This window comes from Xenopus tropicalis, chromosome 4, assembly GCF_000004195.4.
Source record: "Xenopus tropicalis strain Nigerian chromosome 4, UCB_Xtro_10.0, whole genome shotgun sequence".
NCBI lineage: Eukaryota > Metazoa > Chordata > Amphibia > Anura > Pipidae > Xenopus > Xenopus tropicalis.
The window spans coordinates 7,181,326-7,206,414 of record NC_030680.2 but is presented as its reverse complement, the minus strand read 5'-3'; the positions used below and the strand labels follow the sequence as shown (position 1 = coordinate 7,206,414).

At 45.2% G+C, this 25,089-nt stretch overlaps 1 protein-coding gene across 5 annotated transcripts in view; it reads left to right on the top strand.

Moving 5' to 3' along the window:
• Positions 1-25,089, top strand: part of sbf2 (SET binding factor 2) — a 196,919-nt gene that overhangs the window by 90,317 nt on the left and 81,513 nt on the right. For all 5 annotated transcript variants that reach the window (XM_031899700.1, XM_031899699.1, XM_031899697.1 and 2 more), the window contains 8 exon segments: positions 11,137-11,269; positions 13,323-13,431; positions 13,900-14,013; positions 15,087-15,164; positions 15,690-15,803; positions 19,781-19,909; positions 21,823-21,924; positions 24,767-24,971. In XM_031899700.1, the coding sequence (XP_031755560.1) occupies positions 11,137-11,269; positions 13,323-13,431; positions 13,900-14,013; positions 15,087-15,164; positions 15,690-15,803; positions 19,781-19,909; positions 21,823-21,924; positions 24,767-24,971 (984 nt within the window).

Here is a 25,089-nt window from a genome sequence, read left to right as displayed (position 1 = left end):
TCCCCCGTCTGTGAGTTAAATCCGATAGGAGGAGGTACCTGCCATTCAGAGCTGGGCAACAAAGGAAGTCCCACCCCTTGACACCCTACAGAGCAGAAAGCACACTCTGCATGGAGAATCATAAGCTCACTGTAGAGCAGGGGTGCCCAGACTTTTTCCTGCTGCGATCGACTTTTGACTCCTCTCCGCATACGTACGCATACCCAATAAAAACGCGGAACCGCTGCATATCCGCATTTCCCGGCTTCGACACAGTCCACCAGAAATCCAGGGGGGATCAACTGGTGGTCCGTGGTCGACGTTTTGCCCACCCCTGCTGTAGAGAATATAAGACCTAAACTGGGATCCATTATATACTGATTGGTTCCAAGCTTTGGGGTGCTGGGATGCAACACCAGTGCAGAACATAATGTAAGGTAGGTCTTTTCAGAGAGGCTTATCCTAAATGGCCAGGCACGTGGCATAGCAGCCAGTTGAAAAATAAGGCTTTAGTTCCCCTTTAAAACCCGTATTAGCTTAGGGGAATCAGTATGAGGTTAAGGGAAGAGAATCTCCAGCTAATACAATGTTCCGTGCCCTGAGCTGGGAATGGTAAGGAACACTTAGGGAACGATTGCAGGATCCCCCAGAACAATATGGAGGAAGCAGACCGTGACAGTAGCGCAGCGTATCATTCTAACCAAATGTTACTGCCGGCCCAGAATCCTTTGCTCTCACAAATCTGGAACTTATTTTCTCTCCATTAAATGCAGCATACGATCTGATATCCTCGTTACCTTATTACGTACATCCTTCCAGCCCAAATTAAGCTAATTTGTGTAACTGTATGGTCCCAGTGCCTGTGGGGAGACTCAGTAGCACCCCCCCATCTCCATCCTAGAACATCACCTTATTTTATTTCTAGGAATGTTGTTTTTGTAATTTTATTTATACATATAAATAGGAGGCTCCATATCGTTTTCCATGGACAGTACAGGAGAAATGAGCTCTGCATAAACAACCCCCTCCTTTTCCCTATGCTGCAGCCCTTGTTAAACTTTGGGATAAGGGGCATCGCATTATACAGGGAGCTTGTCTACAGACTGTTTTTTTTTTTTTTTTAAATTAACTTTTTCTTCTCAAACAGACTCGTCAGAACCAATTGCAAGTGCCGGAGCCCTAATATGTTTTGACCCCTTAGGACTGGGGCTCCCTGCCCAGCGCCTCTTATAGAGGCCCTGTATCCATTTTTATTCTTCCCCCACCCCCTCATTAGTAATTGAGGACCACAAGTTTGCTGAAGTATCTGTGTCTCTTTTTGCTTATAGGCCTGCGTCAGCCAATTAGCGAAGGCCAAATCAAATACCAATATTTTAGTAGTGGAAATGTACTGAGCCATATAATGTGTGAGACCCAGAGCAATCATCCTCGGTTCCTTAACAATGGGTCACAAGCACAGACAGTATTACTCTTGGCTTCTGCTTATCAGTTGCAATAAAATAACCCAATCGTCTCTCTCCGTGGCTCACAGAATGCAGTTTTACGGTACTTACCCTGGAAGGATCCCAGAAGGGCAATAAAATTACAAATATTCCATTTTATGGAAGGAGTTTTCTTAATTAAGTTGTGGTGCTATATTGATTCCCTTAGACAGTACAGTATGGGGGTACAGCTTATTGTGTGCCCAGAACATTCCTTCTCTGTATATTTGTATTTATACATATGGGTTTAGACAGTACAGTATGGGGGTACAGCTTATTGTGTGCCCAGAACATTCCTTCTCTGTATATTTGTATTTATACATATGGGTAGGGGGTGCCATAGTGTTTCCGTTAGACAGTACAGTATGGGGGTACAGCTTATTGTGTGCCCAGAACATTCCTTCTCTGTATATTTGTATTTATACATATGGGTGTTCGTAGACACTACAGTATGGGGATACAGCTTATTGTGTGTCCAGTGTTGTATTTATACATATGGGTAGGGGTGCCATAGTGTTTCCCTTAGACAGTACAGTATGGGGGTACAGCTTATTGTGTGCTCAGAACATTCCTTCTCTGTATATTTGTATTTATACATATGGGTAGGGGGTGCCATAGTGTTTCCCTTAGACAGTACAATATGGGGGTACAGCTTATTGTGTGCCCAGAACATTCCTTCTCTGTATATTTGTATTTATACATATGGGTAGGGGGTGCCATAGTGTTTCCCTTAGACAGTACAGTATGGGGGTACAGCTTATTGTGTGCCCAGAACATTCCTTCTCTGTATATTTGTATTTATACATATGGGTAGGGGGTGCCATAGTGTTTCCGTTAGACAGTACAGTATGGGGGTACAGCTTATTGTGTGCCCAGAACATTCCTGCTCTGTATATTTGTATTTATACATATGGGTAGGGGGTGCCATAGTGTTTCCCTTAGACAGTACAATATGGGGGTACAGCTTATTGTGTGCCCAGAACATTCCTTCTCTGTATATTTGTATTTATACATATGGGTAGGGGGTGCCATAGTGTTTCCCTTAGACAGTACAATATGGGGGTACAGCTTATTGTGTGCCCAGAACATTCCTTCTCTGTATATTTGTATTTATACATATGGGTAGGGGGTGCCATAGTGTTTCCGTTAGACACTACAGTATGGGGATACAGCTTATTGTGTGTCCAGAACATTCCTTCTCTGTATATTTGTATTTATACATATGGGTAGGGGGTGCCATAGTGTTTCCCTTAGACAGTACAATATGGGGGTACAGCTTATTGTGTGCCCAGAACATTCCTTCTCTGTATATTTGTATTTATACATATGGGTAGGGGGTGCCATAGTGTTTCCCTTAGACAGTACAGTATGGGGGTACAGCTTATTGTGTGCCCAGAACATTCCTTCTCTGTATATTTGTATTTATACATATGGGTAGGGGGTGCCATAGTGTTTCCGTTAGACAGTACAGTATGGGGGTACAGCACTTTATGCACAGACATGGATCAGACAGGGCCAATGATAGGCAGTGCTGGTACAATGTGGAAAATAGCATGACTGTCTCCCCAATCCCATGGCTATAATATCAGAGAAATGGGCATTGGGACTGCAGACTGGGCCCAGAACGGCCAGGAATGTAACAAGATGTTCCCACGTGAGAACTGTTTAATAGTTCTCATATGACTCCACCATGCACATTATTAGTTAATAATAAAGCCCTTGTTTACAGTTATTAGAGGAGCTGGCCCGTGCATATATAATATATTCCTACAGAGTCGTTAAGGTTCCCTTCAGGACCTGATCCACTGGGCACATTGTATTCGCTACATTCGGGCCGAGCCAGAATATTCTCTTTTCTCTCCCTCGCTTCATCCCTTGTTGGAAACAGTTGTTGGGCTGCGCGGTTGTGTGTGGAATGGCTAAGGGCAGCGGCACGGGCACTACCAGGATTCAGCTCAACAGGCAAGAAAATGCTCCACAGCCATTTGTCCTCTAGCCCAAAAGGCTATGGCCAACAAAGCACTTAGAGCCAACGACTCAAGTGATTCTGCCTAAATAATCACTGGGGTTTTCAACACTAAAATCCCAGCGCTAAAGGTCCCCATACACGGGCCGATTCTAGCTGCCGATATGGGTCCCTTAGACAGATTCGGCAGCTTATCGGCCCGTTTATGGACACTACCGATGGGCCCGTCTGACCGATATCTGGCCTTAAATCGGGCAGATATGGATCGGGCAGGTTAGAAAATCTAGTTGGATCGGGGACCGCATTGGCTCTTTGATGCGGCCCCCGAACCGACTTTGCCTATGTCGTTATAATTCGATTGTTTGGCCCTGGGTCAAATTAGCCTGGATTTTCCCGATATCGCCCACCCGTAGGTGGGGGATACCAGGAGAAGATCCGCTCGCTTGGCGACATTGCCAAGCGAGCGGATCTGAAGGTGTATGGGCACCTTAAGGCTGATGCCACAAGGGGCTGATTCTCAGCCTGCAGAAAAAAATGCCCTGGTTTCGCAGAGAAATTTCAAATTTTGGCGTTGGCCAATTTTTTTGGCAAAAGCGGCAAAAAAGCTGCGTTAAAAATTTGCAGAGTGAGGGAAAAGTTATGGTTGTGGCAGAAAAGTCACGTCAAAAAATGATGTGGTTGGGTCAAGAAATTACGCGGTTGGGTCATAAAATGTAAAAAATTCACAGTGAGGAAAAAGTCGTGGTTACGGCAAAATAGTCATAGTCACGTAAAAAAAATGATGCGGTTGGGTCAAAAATTCGCAGAGTGAGGAAAACGTTGCAGTCATGTCAAAAAAATTATGCGGTTGAATGAAAAAATGGCCAATGCCATTAAAAAAAGTCATTCGGTAGCCTCATTTAGCAAATTCTTTGCGGTTTTGTACATTTTGTCACCGAAACGGGACAGATTCGCTTATCACTAGCGGCGGGTAACATCGATGTAATGCGAGATTTTGCATTTCGGAGTGGACACAATGGGAAACACAGTAGTTCCGGGGGCAGGCGAGGTAGCCCTCGGCCTCTGTTTCTCTGCAGGCCGAGAATCAGCCCCATGTGGCATCAGCCTAAATGTTTTACCCCCTTGAGATGAGGAACTAGCCCTCTTTATTGCCCTTTAGTGCTTGCCGTTATTTATTGACTCTTTGGATGAAAAACATTCCCAGCTAAATCCTTATCCACATGACTTGGGGGATATTTACTGATCTCCTGTCCCGCATAAATCACAGTTATGGAGAACTGATGTTTTCTTAATATCGTTAATATCTGACCTTCTCAGCTGATTATTTATGTGGGGGCTCAGCTCGGGCTGCGTGGAGATTTACTCCCGGCCAGCATTTCTCTTCCCCTCGGAGAGCAGCGAGCATATGCGCAACGTACATAGTTCAAGAGTTTAGAGGCAGCTCCGCGCCAGCAAATTCCTCCGTCTCCTAATGAAAAGGTGGGATTTGCCAATAGATGCAGTGTGCTCACATTGTGGGCCACGAGTCGTTCACACATTAAAAAAAACAAACAAATAATCCCTGTCCCAAAATTGAGGATCAGTGAAAATGCTGGGAAAGCGGAGGCAGATACATGGTCCCTTGTAAGTGCCCCCAGTGCCCAGAAATGGCCTTGCTTGGGCTCCACTAGAGCAGCTCTGGGTTGCCCCCCTAATGCCGGCCCTGACCATCGGGATTCATTAGGATAACATCACCCTAATTGGAATAATGGAAGATGTAAATAGAATAAGGAAATATTTGAAAAGTGGGGGAGAAAGAATTTATTGTAAGGGTTCATGTGTTTAACCCCAAGTGTCTGGACATTGGGGTTTATTGACTGCACTGAAGTAAAGTATACATTTTGCCACCCTGCTTTTCCCATCGGACCCTTGCTCCTATGAGTCCTATTCCTTTCATTGTATTTCAATAATTTGGCCCAAGGGCAAAATGGTCAAATTACTCTTATATCGGCATGTTGGAGGAAAGATCCACTCCTTTGGCGACCTCGTTTACAAGCAGATCTTTTAGTGTATGGCCACCTTTACCCTGCAGGCTTGTTGGGGCTAAAATTCTTATACACCGCACTCTAATATTGATTCATGACTTGCTCCTTTGACGTGTAGGACTATGAAGGAACTTCCCATGTCCATAGAACATGTAGCACTATGAAGGAACCTCTCATATGTGTAGGACGCGTTGCACTATGAAGGAACCTCCCATGTGTGTAGGACGCGTAGCACTATGAAGGAACCTCCCATGTGTGTAGGACGCGTAGGACTATGAAGGAACTTCCCATGTCTGTAGAACATGTAGCACTATGAAGGAACCTCCCATGTGTGTAGGACACATAGCACAATGAAGGAACTTCCCATGTCTGTAGAACTATGAAGGATCCTCCCATGTGTGTGGGACACGTGTCACTGGGAAGGAACCTCCCATGTGTGTAGGACACGTGTCACTGTGAAGGAACCTCCCATATGTGTAGGACATGTAACACTATGAAGGAACCTCCCATGTGTGTAGGACACGTAGCACTATGAAGGAACCTCCCATGTGTGTGGGACACGTAGCACTATGAAGGAACCTCTCATGTGTGTAGAACATGTAGCACTATGAAGGAAACTCACATGTGTGTAGAACATGTAGCACTATGAAGGAAATCCCCATGTCTGTAGAACATGTAGCACTATGAACGAACCTCCCATATGTGTAGGATACGTAGCACTATGAAGGAGCCTCCCATGTGTGTAGGACACGTAGCACTATGAAGTAACCTCCCATGTGTGTAGGACACGTAGCTCTATGAAGGAACCTCCCATGTGTGTAGGACACGTAGCTCTATGAAGGAACCTCCCATGTGTGTAGGACACGTAGCACTATGAAGGAACCTCCCATCTGTGTAGGACATGTAGCACTATGAAGGAACCACCCATGTGTGTAGGACATGTAGCACTATGAAGGAACTCCCCATGTGTAGTTTAATGGAATGATTGGATCCCAGATTCTCCCCAGAACTGCCAGTTTATCTCTTTCAAGGTGTCTTCATAAACAACAGGAAGATGTTAGATAGGTCTCTCTATCACACGGATGTTTTCTAGTCTTGGAGATCCAAGACTGGAAAAAACAAAAAAAAAAAGACTTTAGGAAGCAAATCAAAAATTCCTGGGTTCCTGTCTGACATTCAACAGGATGTTGTCTGTAAGTGGAAACCAGCCTACTGTCAGCATTAATAGGTGTTTGGTACATCAGATGCTGTATTACCAAAAAAACAAGCTGTTTGTTGGCTCCTATTCGCTGATCTGGCCTCAGAGGGGGATCCTTGTCACCAATATGTCTGGGGCATGGAGCAAAAAAAAGTCTTTAAAGAGTTCTGTTAAGTAGTTACATTAATTGTCCAACCTGTGGTGCTCCAATTATTGTTGTTGTACACTGCCAATACCTTACAAGTACACTGCCAGTACCTTGCCCTGCTGTCTCCATCTTGCCCTACTGTCTCCATCTTGCCCTACTGTCTCCATCTTGCCCTACTGTCTCCATCTTGCCCTACTGTCTCCATCTTGTCTTACTGTCTCCATCTTGTCCTGTTGCCATTGTCATGTCCTACTGTTTCCATCTTGTCTTACTGTCTCTGCTTTGTTCTACTGTCACATCTTTTACATACTCATACTTTTACATGTTCTACTATCTCCCTCTCCTACTCTGTCCATCATGTCCTATTGTCTCAGTCTTGGTCAACTCTTTCCATCTTGTACTTCTGCCACCCTAATCTATAGTGCTACTCCTTGTCTTAATACCACTATAATGTCATGCTGTGTCAATTGTATCTACTCTCTCCATCATATCCTACTTTGTCTGTGTAGTCTTATTGTCTCGGCTTTGTTCTGCTGACACATGCCCTACTGTGCCATCATGACCAACTGTCTTTTTCTACTGACTCAGTCTTCTTTTACTTTCCCAGTCTTCTGCTACTGACTCGGTCTTCTTCTACTGACTCCGTCTTCTACTGACTCTGTCTTCTTTTACTTTCCCAGTCTTCTTCTACTGACTCTTTCTTCTTTTACTTTCCCAGTCTTCTTCTACTGACTCCATCTTCTTCTACGGACTCTGTCTTCTACTTTCCCAGTCTTCTTCTACTGACTCTGTTTTCTTTTACTTTCCCAGTCTTCTTTTACTGACCCAGTCTTCTTCTACTGACTCCTTCTTCTAATTTTCCAGTCTTCTTCTACTGACTCTTTCTTCTTTTACTTTCCCAGTCTTCTTCTACTGACTCCTTCTTCTAATTTTCCAGTCTTCTTCAACTGACTCTTTCTTCTTTTACTTTCCCAGTCTTCTTCTACTGACTCTGTCTTCTTCTACTTTCTCCGTCTTCTTCTACTTTCTCCGTCATCTTCTACTTTCTCCGTCATCTTCTACTTTCTCCGTCATCTTCTACTTTCTCCGTCATCTTCTACTTTGACAGTTCTCGCATCTTGTCCTACATTCTCCACTTTGTCCTACTGTCTGCATCTTTTCATGTCTTACAACCACCATCTTGTTCTCCTGTGTCTATCATGTCCCATGGCCTCCACATTGTCCCATTGCCCATCTCAGCCTTGCTGCCAGCATCCTGCCTAACTATCACCGACACTTTTGTCTTTGTAACCAGTATGAAGTTCTTACAGGTACCTTTTTATGACATTAGAACAATTCTGTATTTCCCTGTAAATGTTGAGAATATCCAATTTAATTGATAACCTCGGTGTATCAGCTGATAGTTAAAGTTAACACATGATTTCACGTCTCCATCCTGTGGATTAGAAACACCGTGTCCTCATAAACAATGTATTTAAAAACAGATATTTCAATATTGCTAAAACACATATTCCATGGGGTTTCCTTGGAAACCTTTTCTGTTATTGGCCAGTAACAATAATATAATCTGTGTGTAGAATGTAACACGTTATTTGCTTTTCAGTTGAATTCTTGAAATGTTGTTGTCATAAATGGTTCGTATTATAACTTTGTTGATGGAAGTGATAAGGGGAACTATTTTTAGACAGTGCTTATATATACAATTCCTTACCAATCAAAAACAGAACTCATTGTTCTAGCGAGGACATGTAATCTGTTCCTACAGATAATCTCTAACATGGCCAGCTAAAATATTTCACGGGGTAATCAAAATAGTTATTTAAAGGGAAACTCGACTCCATTGTCAAGTCAGCATTATTTTCCCATATATTGTTCCTGTAGTTGGCAGTGACTAATATAAATAGGTGGATATGCAATCTGGTTTTACTGCCATATAAGTTATAGCTTATTGTGTGCCTAGAGCAGTCCTTTTTGTATATTTGTATTTATATATATGGGTAGGAGGTGCCATAGTGTTTCCCTTAGACAGTACAGTATGGGGGTACAGCTTATTGTGTGCCCAGAACATTCCTTCTCTGTATATTTGTATTTATACATATGGGTAGGGGGTACCATAGTGTTTCCCTTAGACAGTACAGTATGGGGGTACAGCTTATTGTGTGCCCAGAACATTCCTTCTCTGTATATTTGTATTTATACATATGGGTAGGGGGTACCATAGTGTTTCCCTTAGACAGTACAGTATGGGGGTACAGCTTATTGTGTGCCCAGAACATTCCTTCTCTGTATATTTGTATTTATACATATGGGTAGGAGGTGCCATAGTGTTTCCCTTAGACAGTACAGTATGGGGGTACAGCTTATTGTGTGCCCAGAACATTCCTTCTCTGTATATTTGTATTTATACATATGGGTAGGAGGTGCCATAGTGTTTCCCTTAGACAGTACAGTATGGGGTACAGCTTATTGTGTGCCCAGAACATTCCTTCTCTGTATATTTGTATTTATACATATGGGTAGGGGGTGCCATAGTGTTTCCCTTAGACAGTACAGTATGGGGGTACAGCTTATTGTGTGCCCAGAACATTCCTTCTCTGTATATTTGTATTTATACATATGGGTAGGGGGTACCATAGTGTTTCCCTTAGACAGTACAGTATGGGGGTACAGCTTATTGTGTGCCCAGAACATTCCTTCTCTGTATATTTGTATTTATACATATGGGTAGGGGGTACCATAGTGTTTCCCTTAGACAGTACAGTATGGGGGTACAGCTTATTGTGTGCCCAGAACATTCCTTCTCTGTATATTTGTATTTATACATATGGGTAGGAGGTGCCATAGTGTTTCCCTTAGACAGTACAGTATGGGGGTACAGCTTATTGTGTGCCCAGAACATTCCTTCTCTGTATATTTGTATTTATACATATGGGTAGGAGGTGCCATAGTGTTTCCCTTAGACAGTACAGTATGGGGGTACAGCTTATTGTGTGCCCAGAACATTCCTTCTCTGTATATTTGTATTTATACATATGGGTAGGGGGTGCCATAGTGTTTCCCTTAGACAGTACAGTATGGGGGTACAGCTTATTGTGTGCCCAGAACATTCCTTCTCTGTATATTTGTATTTATACATATGGGTAGGAGGTGCCATAGTGTTTCCCTTAGACAGTACAGTATGGGGGTACAGCTTATTGTGTGCCCAGAACATTCCTTCTCTGTATATTTGTATTTATACATATGGGTAGGGGGTGCCATAGTGTTTCCCTTAGACAGTACAGTATGGGGGTACAGCTTATTGTGTGCCCAGAACATTCCTTCTCTGTATATTTGTATTTATACATATGGGTATGGGGTGCCATAGTGTTTCCCTTAGACAGTACAGTATGGGGGTACAGCTTATTGTGTGCCCAGAACATTCCTTCTCTGTATATTTGTATTTATACATATGGGTAGGGGGTGCCATAGTGTTTCCCTTAGACAGTACAGTATGGGGGTACAGCTTATTGTGTGCCCAGAACATTCCTTCTCTGTATATTTGTATTTATACATATGGGTAGGGGGTGCCATAGTGTTTCCCTTAGACAGTACAGTATGGGGGTACAGCTTATTGTGTGCCCAGAACATTGCTTCTCTGTATATTTGTATTTATACATATGGGTAGGAGGTGCCATAGTGTTTCCCTCAGACAGTGCAGTATGGGGGTACAGCTTATTGTGTGCCCAGAACATTCCTTCTGTTTGTAATTAATAAATACATATGTATGTTTTGACATCCAATGCTGATTCCTAGTTCGGTCGAGTCACTGTTTGGGGAGGAACAGGTAGTAGGACCCATTCTGCAGATTAGCCCTCTGTACCACGAGCTGCTCCTTATCAGTTATGAGGGGTTGGCGCCGCGCCTGTAGCCGGACCAGGCAGAATGCAGCTCACCGGAGCGTGTATAAGGGCCATGCCAGGTGACCTACCTAAATAAATGCACCCACTTGCCTGGCACGTTGGCACCTTTTCCTGCCGATAATCAGCCAGATAATATTCCGGGCCTCCTGTAACCCCGGTGCTGGAATGCCAGGAGAGGAGAGCCGCTGTGCTGGGGCTTATCTGCTATTTATTGTGCAGACAGAGCAATAAAACTTCCATCCGTTCTGCATGAGCGACACTGCAATGGGCTGTCTCGTCATACCCCATTACTCCCACAGGCCCCTCCGGCTTCCCACATATTCCACCGGACTCTTATTATACATATATGGAGTTTTGTTTTTGTACCTGTAATTTTGAACATTTTTACAAAACTCAGCTTTTCAGCCCATTTTCATAAACATCTATTTCTGTTCTTTCCAGGCATCCAAAATGTGCTGAGTCTCTTCTGTGCCGTATTGACGGAAAACAAAGTTCTGTTCCACTCGTCCAGTTTCCAGCGCCTCAGCGATGCCTGTCGGGCCCTGGAGGCTCTCATCTACCCTCTGAAATACAGGTGAGCCCTCTGAGATACAGGTGAGCCCTCTGAGATACAGGTGAGCCCTCTGAGATACAGGGGAGCCCTCTGAGATACAGGGGAGCCCTCTGAGATACAGGGGGCCCTCTGAGATACAGGGAAGTCCTATGAGATACAAGGGAGCCCTCTGAGATACAGGGGAGCCCTCTGAGATACAGGGGAGCCCTCTGAGATACAGGGGAGCCCTCTGAGATACAGGGAAGCCCTCTGAGATACAGGGAAGCCCTCTGAGATACAGGGGAGCCCTCTGAGATACAGGGGAGCCCTCTGAGATACAGGGAAGCCCTCTGAGATACAGGGAAGCCCTCTGAGATACAGGGGAGCCCTCTGAGATACAGGGGAGCCCTCTGAGATACAGGGGAGCCCTCTGAGATACAGGGGAGCCCTCTGAGATACAGGGGAGCCCTCTGAGATACAGGGGAGCCCTCTGAGATACAGGGGAGCCCTCTGAGATACAGGGAAGCCTTCTGAGATACAGGGAAGCCCTCTGCAATACAGGGGAGCCCTCTGAGATACAGGGGAGCCCTCTGAGATACAGGTGGTCGGCACTGAATGGCAATGGTATTCTGGGCTGAGCAGAGTGTTAGGCTAATGGCACACAGTGCTGGAATAGTCCCTACGGCTGCTAGCCTTACCTAGTTACCCCGGCTTTGGGTATTATTATAAGGATTCCTCTTTTTCTAGCTTTTGTTGGTTACTTGCCCCTAATCAGTATCCCTCCGCCAGTCTGTATGTCTCTCTTTCCAGTCTCTGTTGTAGCCCTCTCTCCACCTTTCCATTATCCATGTCTTTCCCCGGTCTCTGAACTTCTCTCTTCCCCGGTGTGGCGGTCTTATTCAGTCCCTCTGTCCCACCAGGTTCAGACTGAGATTCAGATTGGGCCCTGGCATTTATACAGAGCCCCCATCAGGCCCAATAAATAGTGATCCCCAACCAGTGGCTCAGGGGCAACATGTTGCTCCCCAAACCCTTGGGTGTTGCTCTCAGTGCCCCCAAACCAGGGAGTTATTTTTGAATTCCTGACTTGGGGGCAAGTTTTGGTTGAATAAAACAAGATTTCCTACCAAATAAATCCCCCTGTAAGCTGATAGGGTGCATAGAGGCCCCTAATAGCCAATCACAGCCCTTATTTGGCACCTCCATGAACTTTTATGGTGCTTGTGTTGCTCCCCAAGTCTTTTTACATTTGACTGTGGCTCACGAGTAAGAAAGGTTGGGGGTCCCTGGGCTAAGGCATCTTACAGCAGCCCCTCTGGCTTTGCATTTTGCCTGTTAGTATCCATCTCTCCCTACGTATCTCTCTCTGTAGTGTGTATCTCTCTATTACAGTCTCTATGTATCTCTCAGTGTGTGTGTGTATCTGTCTATTCCGTCTGTATCTGTCTATTACAGTCTGTATGTGTGTATCTGTCTATTACAGTCTGTATGTGTGTATCTGTCTATTCTGTCTGTATCTCTCTATTAGTCTCTATTTATCTCTGTGTGTGTCTGTCTATTCTATCTGTATCTCTCTATTACAGTCTCTATGTGTGTGTCTGTCCTGTCTGTATCTCTTTATTACAGTCTGTCTGTATCTCTCTCTTTTCCCCATCCGCTGAAATACATTTTCCTTTTTTCTCTCCCAAACTGTTGAGTCCTCCTCATGTTAAGAAAGTATTTTCTCGATTCCCTGAGGATTAATAGTCATTTCTGGAATGTGTTTTCCCGCCTTGCAATATGTGTAACTGCCTGAAACTGGTCTCAACAACCTGTGTTTGGAATGGGCCCCCCCTTGACACATGTTGGATCCACACTCAGGACACGGCAGCCCCCAGCATGTTACGTCCCTTAGACATTTAATACTGTGTGCCCAGAGCATTCCTTGTCTTTGTATTTAAAATCTATCAGTGTATTTGCCATTGGTCCAGGAGCAATGCAGCCCTGGGGATTTCTTGCTTTAGTAGACATACTTTAATAGTTAAATCCCTCTCATAACCACTAGAGGTGCTGTTTCAGCCATGCAGAGCCAATAGCAGTATTCTCTTTGTTTCAGTTATCCATACATTCCAATCTTACCTGCCCAGTTGCTGGAAGTGCTCAGCTCCCCCACTCCGTTCATCATTGGGGTCCATTCTGTCTTCTGCTCAGAGATTCACGACCTGGTAAGGAAACCCAAACCATTAGGATTTCATGATCACATGACAAGATTTAAAGGGCCAGGCACATATGTCCTATAGTATTTTATTAAAGAAGCAGTATACCCCCGTTTCAATCAATGCAATGAATGGGTTTTTATGCTGAAATCTTTTTGTTATTTCTTATGTTAAACAGGGAAGCTAAAGCTGCTCCATATTTGGTCCTTGCGAGGTAGATAATTAGATTCCCAGTGCACATATAACCACCGCTTATCTGTGGGCCAGAACAGTCACAACAAAGGAGGGATAGGGAGGGGCTTCAGACATGGACAAGGGGATTAATAGCATGGTGCATCATTCGGTTCAAGGCAGGGAGGGTGCATTTAATTCCTGCATGAATGCTGTGGGATTTTGGGGGTGCCCTATTGGCCGGTGCCAGCGAATGTAACATGCTTATTGGCTTGTAATTTTCCTCTTTGTTTTTCTCTTTTGCAGTTAGACGTCATTATTGCCGACTTAGATGGCGGAACCATTAAAATTCCAGAATGTGTTCATCTCTCCCAAATCCCGGAACCACTGCTCCACCAGACACAAGCTGCTCTCTCTCACGTACGTTCCTCGGCTAGAAGGATAATGCCAGCAGCTGGTTGGCATATTATCAGCCAATGGTAGCCCTCATCCTTCCAGTGCTTACCTATAGCCAATAAGACTTATAGGGGCATGTTTATTATAGTTTGTCAGCCAGCATCACCGGTTATGTTGCCCATAGCAACCAATCAGCAATTCGATTTGAACAGTCACCTGCAAGTTAGATAACAAAAGCAAAGCTCTGGTTGCTATGGCAACATCACCGGTGATGCCGACTTAAGGTGGCCATTCACGCTGAGATCCACTCGCTTGGCGACATCAGCAAGCGAGCGAATCTTTTCCCGATATCCCCACCTATGGGTGGATGATATCAGGCTAATTTGGTCGTTTGGCCCTGGGGCCAAAACAATCAAATTAGAACAAAGGGTATAGGCTTTCGTCAGTTAAGGGACCGCATCAACAAGCAGATGTCCCCGATCCGACTAATTTTTAAACCTGCCCGATCGAGACCTGGCCGATTTCAGGCCAGATGTCGGTCGGGCAGGCCCGTCGTTAGTGCCCATACACGGGCCGATTAGCTGCTGAGTCGGTCTAAGGGACTGATATCGGCTGCTAGAATCGGCCCGTGTATGGCCATCTTTACACACTATAATAAATACGCCCCTTAGAATATTTTTTGAGTCAGGGCCACCTCAGCAGATGACAGGTAGAACCAAATGTCTAGAAAAGGGGAGAAGATTCTGGCAGAAAGGGCAGGTTAGGTGGGGTAGATTGGGGGTACGGCCACACAAAGCACTGTGATAGGGCTATTCCATCCTGTAGCCAGTCAACAACCAACCTGTAGGCTAATCCAACATGTACCCAATCAGTACGCTGGAACAATTAGATTCCTAGACCAACTGGCAACCATTGGGATTATTACAATATTTACTGTGCTATAATTTACCTGTAGCCAATTGGAGTATACCAAAGCAGTGAGTGCTATACCAGCCTGTAGCCAATCAGAGCATTAGAATGCCCCCTGTATTCATCATCAGCAATGCAGTGTATTACATCATGAAGATAAGTTTATTTATATAAGTTGTGTTTTTCAGGTGCTGCACCCTGACTTGGAAGTTGCCGATTATGCGTTTGCTCCGTTGCGCACCTCTTTGCCGCACGTAAAGTTGCTGGTGAGTGCCGCCTTGCTCCCTCACGAGTTTTATTTTTTCATTAAATAATTTTTTTACTAATAGAAACATGGACCATAAACACATTTTACTGTAAACACAATTTTTTTACCCATTTCAGACAAGTTGGCTTGTTGAATTCCTCTGAGAGAAGTTGGGGGTGGGGTTTGATTACACAGAGCTCACTTTCTCTGTTTAAAGAATACAGGGAAGGAGATAAGGTAAAACCCGAATAAAAAAAAAAACATCCTAAAGCAACTGGGAGGAATAAGGATTTTGCAAAGCTCACTCCTCATGGTTGGATTGAGGGATAAGGGAAATCAGAGCAGCCTGTAGCCATTTGGCCCATTCCAGCATGTGGCCGACTATAACGGCAGTTTTTATATGGGCAGTACATTCTGTACATGGTGTTTGTATACCCGCTGGCCCTTTCCCTGTATACACATATCTGGAGTACTATTGCTGAGTATGTAATAAGGGCAAGCATTGTAATTCTTCCCTTACCCCATGCGGCATCTCTCCATGCAGGATAAAGAAGTGCGAGCTGTTTTTCTGAGGTTGTTTGCCCAAATATTCCAGGGATACAGGTCCTGCCTCCAGCTCATCAGGATCCATGCGGAACCCGTCATCCACTTCCACAAGGTGATGGGACTTGTCAACTGTACAGTATGTGGCTTATTGTGTGCCCAGAACATTCCTTCTCTGTATATTTGTATTTATACATATGGGTAGGAGGTGCCATAGTGTTTCCCGTAGACAGTACAGTATGGGGGTACAGCTTATTGTGTGCCCAGAACCTTCCTTCTCTGTATATTTGTATTTATACATATGGGTAGGGGGTGCCATAGTGTTTCCCTTAGACAGTACAGTATGGGGGTACAGCTTATTGTGTGCCCAGAACCTTCCTTCTCTGTATATTTGTATTTATACATATGGGTAGGAGGTGCCATAGTGTTTCCCTTAGACAGTACAGTATGGGGGTACAGCTTATTGTGTGCCCAGAACATTCCTTCTCTGTATATTTGTATTTATACATATGGGTAGGGGGTGCCATAGTGTTTCCCTTAGACAGTACAGTATGGGGGTACAGCTTATTGTGTGCCCAGAACATTCCTTCTCTGTATATTTGTATTTATACATATGGGTAGGAGGTGCCATAGTGTTTCCCTTAGACAGTACAGTATGGGGGTACAGCTTATTGTGTGCCCAGAACATTCCTTCTCTGTGTATTTGTATTTATACATATGGGTAGGAGGTGCCATAGTGTTTCCCTTAGACAGTACAGTATGGGGGTACAGCTTATTGTGTGCCCAGAACATTCCTTCTCTGTATATTTGTATTTATACATATGGGTAGGAGGTGCCATAGTGTTTCCCTTAGACAGTACAGTATGGGGGTACAGCTTATTGTGTGCCCAGAACATTCCTTCTCTGTATATTTGTATTTATACATATGGGTAGGAGGTACCATAGTGTTTCCCTTAGACAGTACAGTATGGGGGTACAGCTTATTGTGTGCCCAGAACATTCCTTCTCTGTATATTTGTATTTATACATATGGGTAGGAGGTGCCATAGTGTTTCCCTTAGACAGTACAGTATGGGGATACAGCTTATTGTGTGCCCAGAACATTCCTTCTCTGTATATTTGTATTTATACATATGGGTAGGGGGTGCCATAGTGTTTCCCTTAGACAGTACAGTATGGGGGTACAGCTTATTGTGTGCCCAGAACATTCCTTCTCTGTATATTTGTATTTATACATATGGGTAGGGGGTGCCATAGTGTTTCCCTTAGACAGTACAGTATGGGGGTACAGCTTATTGTGTGCCCAGAACATTCCTTCTCTGTATAATTGTATTTATGCAAATCGAGGGAGGTGCCATAGTGTTGCAGTTATATCTCTCCCTGAGTGACTAGTGAGTATGGCTGTGAATATAGGGCTTGCCAGGCTGGTAAGTAATTTAGCAGCTCCAGCCATAGAGGATCCATGCAGGGCAATCATGGAACCCACAAGGCAGTGTCCCATGTGGCTCGGGGCTTGCTCCTAATCTCCTCAATCTGATCTGATTTAGCAATAATGGGATTATGGGATTGGAAATCCAATTAGCGAATAAATCCTAAACAAAAGCACTAATTGGAAGCATATCTCTCTCTTATAGAAATTGAAACCCCAAGAATAAAGAGAGTTTCTATTTCTGTTTATGGATTCCCGTTAGCCCCCGACTGGGGTCCGCTTACCTTGCCGCATCCAGGGAATATAGCACATGCATCAAAATGCAGTTACCCTCCATGTATTACAGATTGCCCTACTTGTGCAATTATTGGGCAAATGTATGGTGCAGGCATTTTTTACTTTACCAGGGGTTAGGGTTGCCACCTGGTCGGTATTTGGCTGGCCTAGCCAGTAAATCAGCTGGGGCCCGCACTGGTATTACAGATATGTAATGGCCTACAAATCCCTCCTTTCTCTGACCCTCTCTGCTGCCGATCACCCTTTATAACCATGGGCCATCTTTGCTCCGCGTATAACCCCGCCCATTTACCTTCCCCATCCTCCCTTCCCCCACCCAGCCTGACAATTTCCCCGCCCTCCAACCCAAAAGCCTGTATAAAGGTGGTCGCCAAGTGAGTGGATCTTCTCCCAATATCCTCACCTACGGGTGGGCGATATCGGGCTAATTCAGGCTAATTCGGTCGTTTGGCCCTGGGGCCAAACGATCGAATTAGAACGACGGGTATAGTCACAGTCAGTTCGGGGACCACATCAACGAGCCGATGCGGCCCCCGATTCGACTAAATTTTTAAACCTGCCCAATCTATATCTGCCCGATTTCAGGCCAAATGTCGGTCTGGCAGGCCCCTCCTTCCTGCCCCTACACGGGCCAATAAGCTGCTGAATCAGTCTAAGGGACCCATATCGGCAGCTACAATCGGCCCGTGTATGGGGACCTTAAGTCACAAAAAAATGCTAACCCTGATCCTCCTTCCTCACCACCTTTTCCTGCCTGCATCTAATTAAATGAGCTGGGGGGGGGGGGGGGGTACAAGGGCAATAAGACATAGAAAGGCAACCTTGAAAATGTTTTGTTTTTACAAAAATAACACCAATGTTTGTCACTGTTGTTTTTAGAGTGGGGGACCAAAAACATAAAAAAAACTCACACCCAGGTTCCTTGCCCTCCTTATTATTTACCTCACACAGCTACTTCCTGTTCCACTGTGAAGCCCCGCCCCTCTGTTGTTCCTCACACAACTTCCCTCCCTGAGTGGCAACTTGGCCGGAGTTGGAGAAGCCTCTATTGTTCATGCCCAGTTAGACTTAAGGTCCCCATACACGGGCCGACTATAGCTGCCGATATGGGTCCCTTGGACCGATTCGGCAGCTAATTGGCCCGTGTATGGGCAGAACAGAGTGGCCTGGCCGACCGATATCTGACCTGAAATTGGCCAGATCTCGATTGGCCAGATTAGAAAATCCTGTCGGATCGGGGACCGCATCGGCTCGTTGATGCGGTCCCCGAACCGACTGCCCCATAACCACAAATGTAATCCAATCGTTTGGCCCCAGGGCCAAACGATCGGATTATTTTTTTTTTAAGGTACTTGCTGCCCGATATCGCCCACCTGTAGGTGGGGATATCGGGTAAAGATCCGCTCGCTTGGCGATATCGCCAAGCAAGCGGATCTTATAGTGTATGGGCACCTTTACAGTCAGAGCGTGTCTCACACAGACATTGTGTTTTCTCTGGAAAAAAGGAGAGAAGCTCTGTGGGCTGAGATGTGGGGGGGCTTCATGCTGGAACAGGAAGCAGCAGTGTTGCCTAGCAATAATCACCTGTGTGAAACTGCACTTGGTACTTTCAGGCACTTCAGTAGTTAACTGTGGGGGGAAATGGAACATTATGTCTCCCACTCACAGAGCTACAAAACGTTCCTAATGACCCCCAGTGCCATTGCCCTTAACCACCACTTATAATGTATGTATGTATATCTTTATTTATAAAGCGCTACTTATGTACGCAGCGCTGTACAGTAGAATACATTAATACAAACAGGGGGTTATTAAGATAATAATAGATAAATACAAAGTATAACAATAAATACAAATAAGTACAAGTTGCAATAAATTAAGAGTCAAAGACACAAGAGGATGGAGGCCCCTGCCCTGTAGAGCTTACAATCTATAATAATCCTAATTCTTGGCTGTTTCTTCTGATACAAGTTCTTGAAATTTTTTGATCTTTGTAAAAAAAAATGTCTTTATTACCCCCCTTGTCCCTTTGTTCAGTTATTTATGAAGATGCAAACAGGTTTGGATCCGATCAGTTGGCTCCTTATGCTTTATTTGCTGTTAATGTTTCCAGGCCGGGATGAACGGGCGCCAAATGGCAGATATTCTATATATATATATTTTATAAGTGGAAAATTCAGCTGAATATTAACAGATGAGCTTTCTCTCTTTTTTTTTTTTTTTTTTTTTTTGTTACGGTGAAGGTACCATCTTTTTCCTGAATCCTGCGCTCGTCAGTCATTCAATAAACCGACTTGGAATGCGTGTCTTAGCCTAATGCGATGATGAATGGATCTGTACTAAGCCCTTTTTATCTGTCTCTGTAGGCCGCTTTCCTGGGGCAGAGGGGTCTGATCGAGAATGATTTCCTGACTAAAGTCCTGAACGGGATGGCGTTCGCCGGCTTCGTGTCGGAGAGGGGCCCTCCGTACCGATCGTGTGATCTGTTCGATGAGGTACTGTATGGTGCAAGGCTCGTCCTGTAGCGCTCAGCTGTCTTCGTATAAATGAAAGGGGAAACATTCCGTTGCTAGGAAGTGCGTCTCGCAGCCAAATGTTTCCATCGTTGGCCAAGTATTCCCTGTACAAAGGACTTGTCAGATATAAACACGCTTATCTCCAGCAGGAACATACACAACAGTAGGAGCTGTGCTGGGAGCACATAAACATGTCTGTTCCTTAAAGGAGACTTGTTTGGTTGCTTTCACCTCCAATCAAACCGTGCTCCTAATTATATCCCCAGTCAAACCTTGTTTGGGAACAGGGTGAGTATTAAGCTGGGCTGTACATTTAAATCCATTCCCTTTGCCAAGATAAGCCTTTGGCCATTTTGCCCATCTATGTGCAGGACCATATCGGTCTGATCCAATCACCTGAACTTTTTCAGGGGATTGTCAAAGTTCCCCAATCGCTATCTGCCCATTTGTCGCCCACATATCTGTCAAAGAGGCTGCTGGGAATGGACAGACAGAGAAGCTGCCGACTCAGTCTGAAGGGATTGATTCAGCAGATTTAATCTTCCCCCTGTATGGCCTGCTTTAGGATGAAGACACATGGAGAGATTAGTTGCTGCAACTTTTTAAAAATATGATCGCGGTGACTAATCATGGCAATTTGCAGCCGTAGGTTAACACACGTGTTGCAGCAACTAATCATGCGTTGTCTTAAAAAATCACGCCAACAAATCGCCCTATGTGTCTTTGTCCTACGGGTGGGTGATATCGGGGGAATTTAGGCTAATTCGGTCATTTGGCCTTGGGGCCAAACGATCGAATTATAACAACTGGAATAGGCGCAGTCGGTTCGGGGACCGCATCAACGAGCCGATGCGGTCCCTGATCCAATTTAATTTTTTAACCTGTCCAATTGATATCTGGCTGATATCAGGCCAGTTATCGGTCTGGCAGGCCAGTCATTGTTTCCCCTACATGGGCCGATAAGCTGCCAAACCGGCCCGTGTATGGCCACCTTTAGGCAGGAAGTTAAAACAGCCGAGGGGGCAAATGCAAGTTATTAACATTAAAAAAAAAAGCAGCCATGCACAGGGCTACCCCATATGGCATCCAACCAATTGTCCTGGGGCAAAGAGGCAGATACCATATGAGTTAGTGACACCTGACCCTAACCCGTCCTATTCCAGCCCAGCCTTACACTCCATCTCTTTCTGTTCTTTTATTTGGTCCAGACAACAGCCTGAACACCTCACATTTGCTGATGTACCATATACTGTCCACTATGGTGTGTCGGCATCAGGGCCCTAGGACCAAACAACCGTATTGCAACGGTGGGCATAGGCAGTCCCCAAGCTGACGGAAAATCTTGCCAGATGGAGATTTTAGGCCAGATATCAGTCAGGGGTGCCCATACACGGGCAGATAAGCTGCCGAATCGATCTGAAGAAACCTGAATTGGCAGCTGAAATCTGCTCATGTATGGCTACCTTAAGGCAAAAGAAATATGACGGCAGAGAATAGAACTGGCTCTGCTACTCAAGATATATTCCATATGTCCGCTCTAGGCATGCACTTACTTCTCCGTGTTCCCTTTCCCTGCAATCTCCTTAGTAATTGCTTGCAGTCCAATCACTGCTGCCAGACCTCGCCCATTTCCAATCACAATGAGTTACAGTCTTAACGATTAACAAATGGGGTCGTGGGGATTAACAAACGCGGGTCGTGCTTTGCACGCCAGTCGCACACTCACAGTCACACTTGTATGTGTTTATAACACGCCAATCACGCAGTTACCGGCACAGTTCATGCACCAGTCCTTGCATTTGTGTTTTGCCAATTCTTTCGATTGCCCTCTTACCCATTGGCTGAAGACGTTCCTATTCTCACTAAGCATCTTTGTCTCTTGCCCGGTGCAGCTGGTATCCTCTGAGGTCGAGCGAATAAAAGACGATGAGCAGAGCGATACCCACAAGATCCTGAAACACGTCCGGGAGCTCGCCGAACAGCTGTTTAAAAATGTAAGTTGGCTAAATTCGGGATAGGGATACATGGATGGGATCTGTAATCTGTAAGTTTTTTTTAAGTAATTGAAGTATAATGTACTGTTGCCCTGAACTGGTACAACTGGGGTGTTTGCTACAGAAACCCTACTATAGTTTATATAAATACCCTGCTGTGTAGCCCCGGGGGCAGCCGTTCCTGCACTGGTACAGCTGGGGTGTTTGCTACAGAAACCCTACTATAGTTTATATAAATACCCCGCTGTGTAGCCCCGGGGGCAGCCATTCCTGCACCGGTACAGCTGGGGTGTTTGCTACAGAAACCCTACTATAGTTTATATAAATACCCCGCTGTGTAGCCCCGGGGGCAGCCATTCCTGCACTGGTACAGCTGGGGTGTTTGCTACAGAAACCCTACTATAGTTTATATAAATACCCCACTGTGTAGCCCCGGGGGCAGCCATTCCTGCACTGGTACAGCTGGGGTGTTTGCTACAGAAACCCTACTATAGTTTATATAAATACCCCGCTGTGTAGCCCCGGGGGCAGCCATTCCTGCACTGGTACAGCTGGGGTGTTTGCTACAGAAACCCTACTATAGTTTATATAAATACCCTGCTGTGTAGCCCCGGGAGCAGCCATTCCTGCACTGGTACAGCTGGGGTGTTTGCTACAGAAACCCTACTATAGTTTATATAAATACCCCGCTGTGTAGCCCCGGGGGCAGCCATTCCTGCACTGGTACAGCTGGGGTGTTTGCTACAGAAACCCTACTATAGTTTATATAAATACCCCGCTGTGTAGCCCCGGGGGCAGCCGTTCCTGCACTGGTACAGCTGGGGTGTTTGCTACAGAAACCCTACTATAGTTTATATAAATACCCCGCTGTGTAGCCCCCGGGGGCAGCCATTCCTGCACTGGTACAGCTGGGGTGTTTGCTACAGAAACCCTACTATAGTTTATATAAATACCCCGCTGTGTAGCCCCAGGGGCAGCCATTCCTGCACTGGTACAGCTGGGGTGTTTGCTACAGAAACCCTACTATAGTTTATATAAATACCCCGCTGTGTAGCCCGGGGGCAGCCGTTTCTGCACTGGTACAGCTGGGGTGTTTGCTACAGAAACCCTACTATAGTTTATATAAATACCCCGCTGTGTAGCCCCGGGGGCAGCCATTCCTGCACCGGTACAGCTGGGGTGTTTGCTACAGAAACCCTACTATAGTTTATATAAATACCCCGCTGTGTAGCCCCGGGGGCAGCCATTCCTGCACCGGTACAGCTGGGGTGTTTGCTACAGAAACCCTACTATAGTTTATATAAATACCCCGCTGTGTAGCCCCGGGGGCAGCCATTCCTGCACCGGTACATTCAAGGGAAGAAAAGGCACAGGTTACTTTACAGATAAAGTCTGTAGAATATAATAGTGTTTTATCTGTTATCTGCTATGTAACCTGTGCCTTGGAGACCTCTTAGACACACGTGGACTCAGCGTCATCAGTCTTAGAAGTGAAAGTGGCACAAGTTCCCCTTTACATTGTGAGTAGCCGACCTGTAAGCAGTGATCCGGCCTCCCTGTAATTCAGTCTGTACCCCCTAATTAACGCGCTGGCAATCGTTTGGCAGCGCTACAGAGACCCCATTGTTACCGTGAGTCCATGCAGAACACGTTAATGCTCACCCTGTGCAAATAGCTCTGATGATGCTGCCAGTCTGTCATTAGCGCCATCAGCTGAGCACCCCGGGGGCAATTCATCCGTTTCTTACCGTAAGATTTACTGAGGTCCCCTTTGTGCTTTCATTTACATCTGCTCTTATCACCCGTCATGTGTAAATCTCCCAGCATCCTTGGCTGGCTGGCTGTCAGGAGTTGTAGATTAATCTGAATGCCATTTATAAATGCTTTGGAGCACAGTGGAGTCCTATGCAAGGCTGAAACTGCAGTAAACGCCTTTTTATAGAGACTAGGGAATGTATACCAAAGAGGCACTTGCTATTCTTTCAGCATTTAATATAGGGATGCATCGAACCCAGTTTTTTGGGTTCGGCCGAACCCCCGAATCCATCCCAAGGGTTTCGGCCAATACCGAACCAAATCCAAATCCTAATCAGCATATATGCTAATTAGGATTTGGACGGGGAAAATGTTTTAACTTTCATGTTCACGTGGACATTTAACCCTTCCAAATCCTAATTGGCATATGCTTATTAGGATTTGGTTCGGCCAGGACCGTAGATCCTCAGTGCATCCCTAACTTAATATTTCCCTTTGATACATATCATTGGAAAGTAAAACAATGAGTGTCGTGGCCCTTTCGTCTCCCTATGCCTGAGGCACCAAATGTAGAATGTAAACTCTGTGGGGGTCATTTATCAACATTGGGCAAGTTTGTCCAATGGCAGTAACCAATCAAAATGTTTCATTTATCACTGATTGGTTTCTATGGGTTACTGCCCATGGGCAAATTTGCCCAGTGTTGATAAATGAGCCCATAGGGGTCTTATACTGTGAGTTTCTAAATAACTGTATCAAGCAGAGACTATAAGTAGTAGCACAGTTGGATAGGATACACAGTGGCATTTTCTTAGTCTTAGCCCTGTTAGAAAATCCCATTAGAGAGAATACTTTCAGCTCGTTCTATGTCTATATCGGGGTCACCCCATTCGAGGTCTTATGAAGAAGAACCCCTATCTGCCATATAAGCAGCAAGCTACGTGCTTGTCAAACACACTTCATATAATCCTATAGTATAGAAACTGGGTTGGAAAGGATCAGAACTTTTATTTAAAGCCAATTTTCCTCCCCAAATGACATGATTCCCAATCTCCTAATGTTTTCCTTTTTTTTTTTCTTTTACCAGGAAAACCCAAACCCTCACATGGCATTCCAGAAGGTCCCTAAACCCACGGAGGGTTCGCATCTCCGGGTCCACATTCTACCCTTTCCCAAAATGAACGACCTTAAAGTGCAGGACCTGATCCAGGAAGGGCTCAATAAGAACCAGAATGCCATCCTGTCGCCCCGGGCGGAAAAGAAATGCGTTGTGCCAGCCGGGTCGCCCGTAGGTGGGTGTCCGTTCATTTGGTATCGACATTACGGCTCATGTTGTAGAGTCTGTTCCACCTAAGGGGACATTGGTAGCTTTGTCGCTTGCAGTACCAATTCTCAGCACTTTTATAGGCA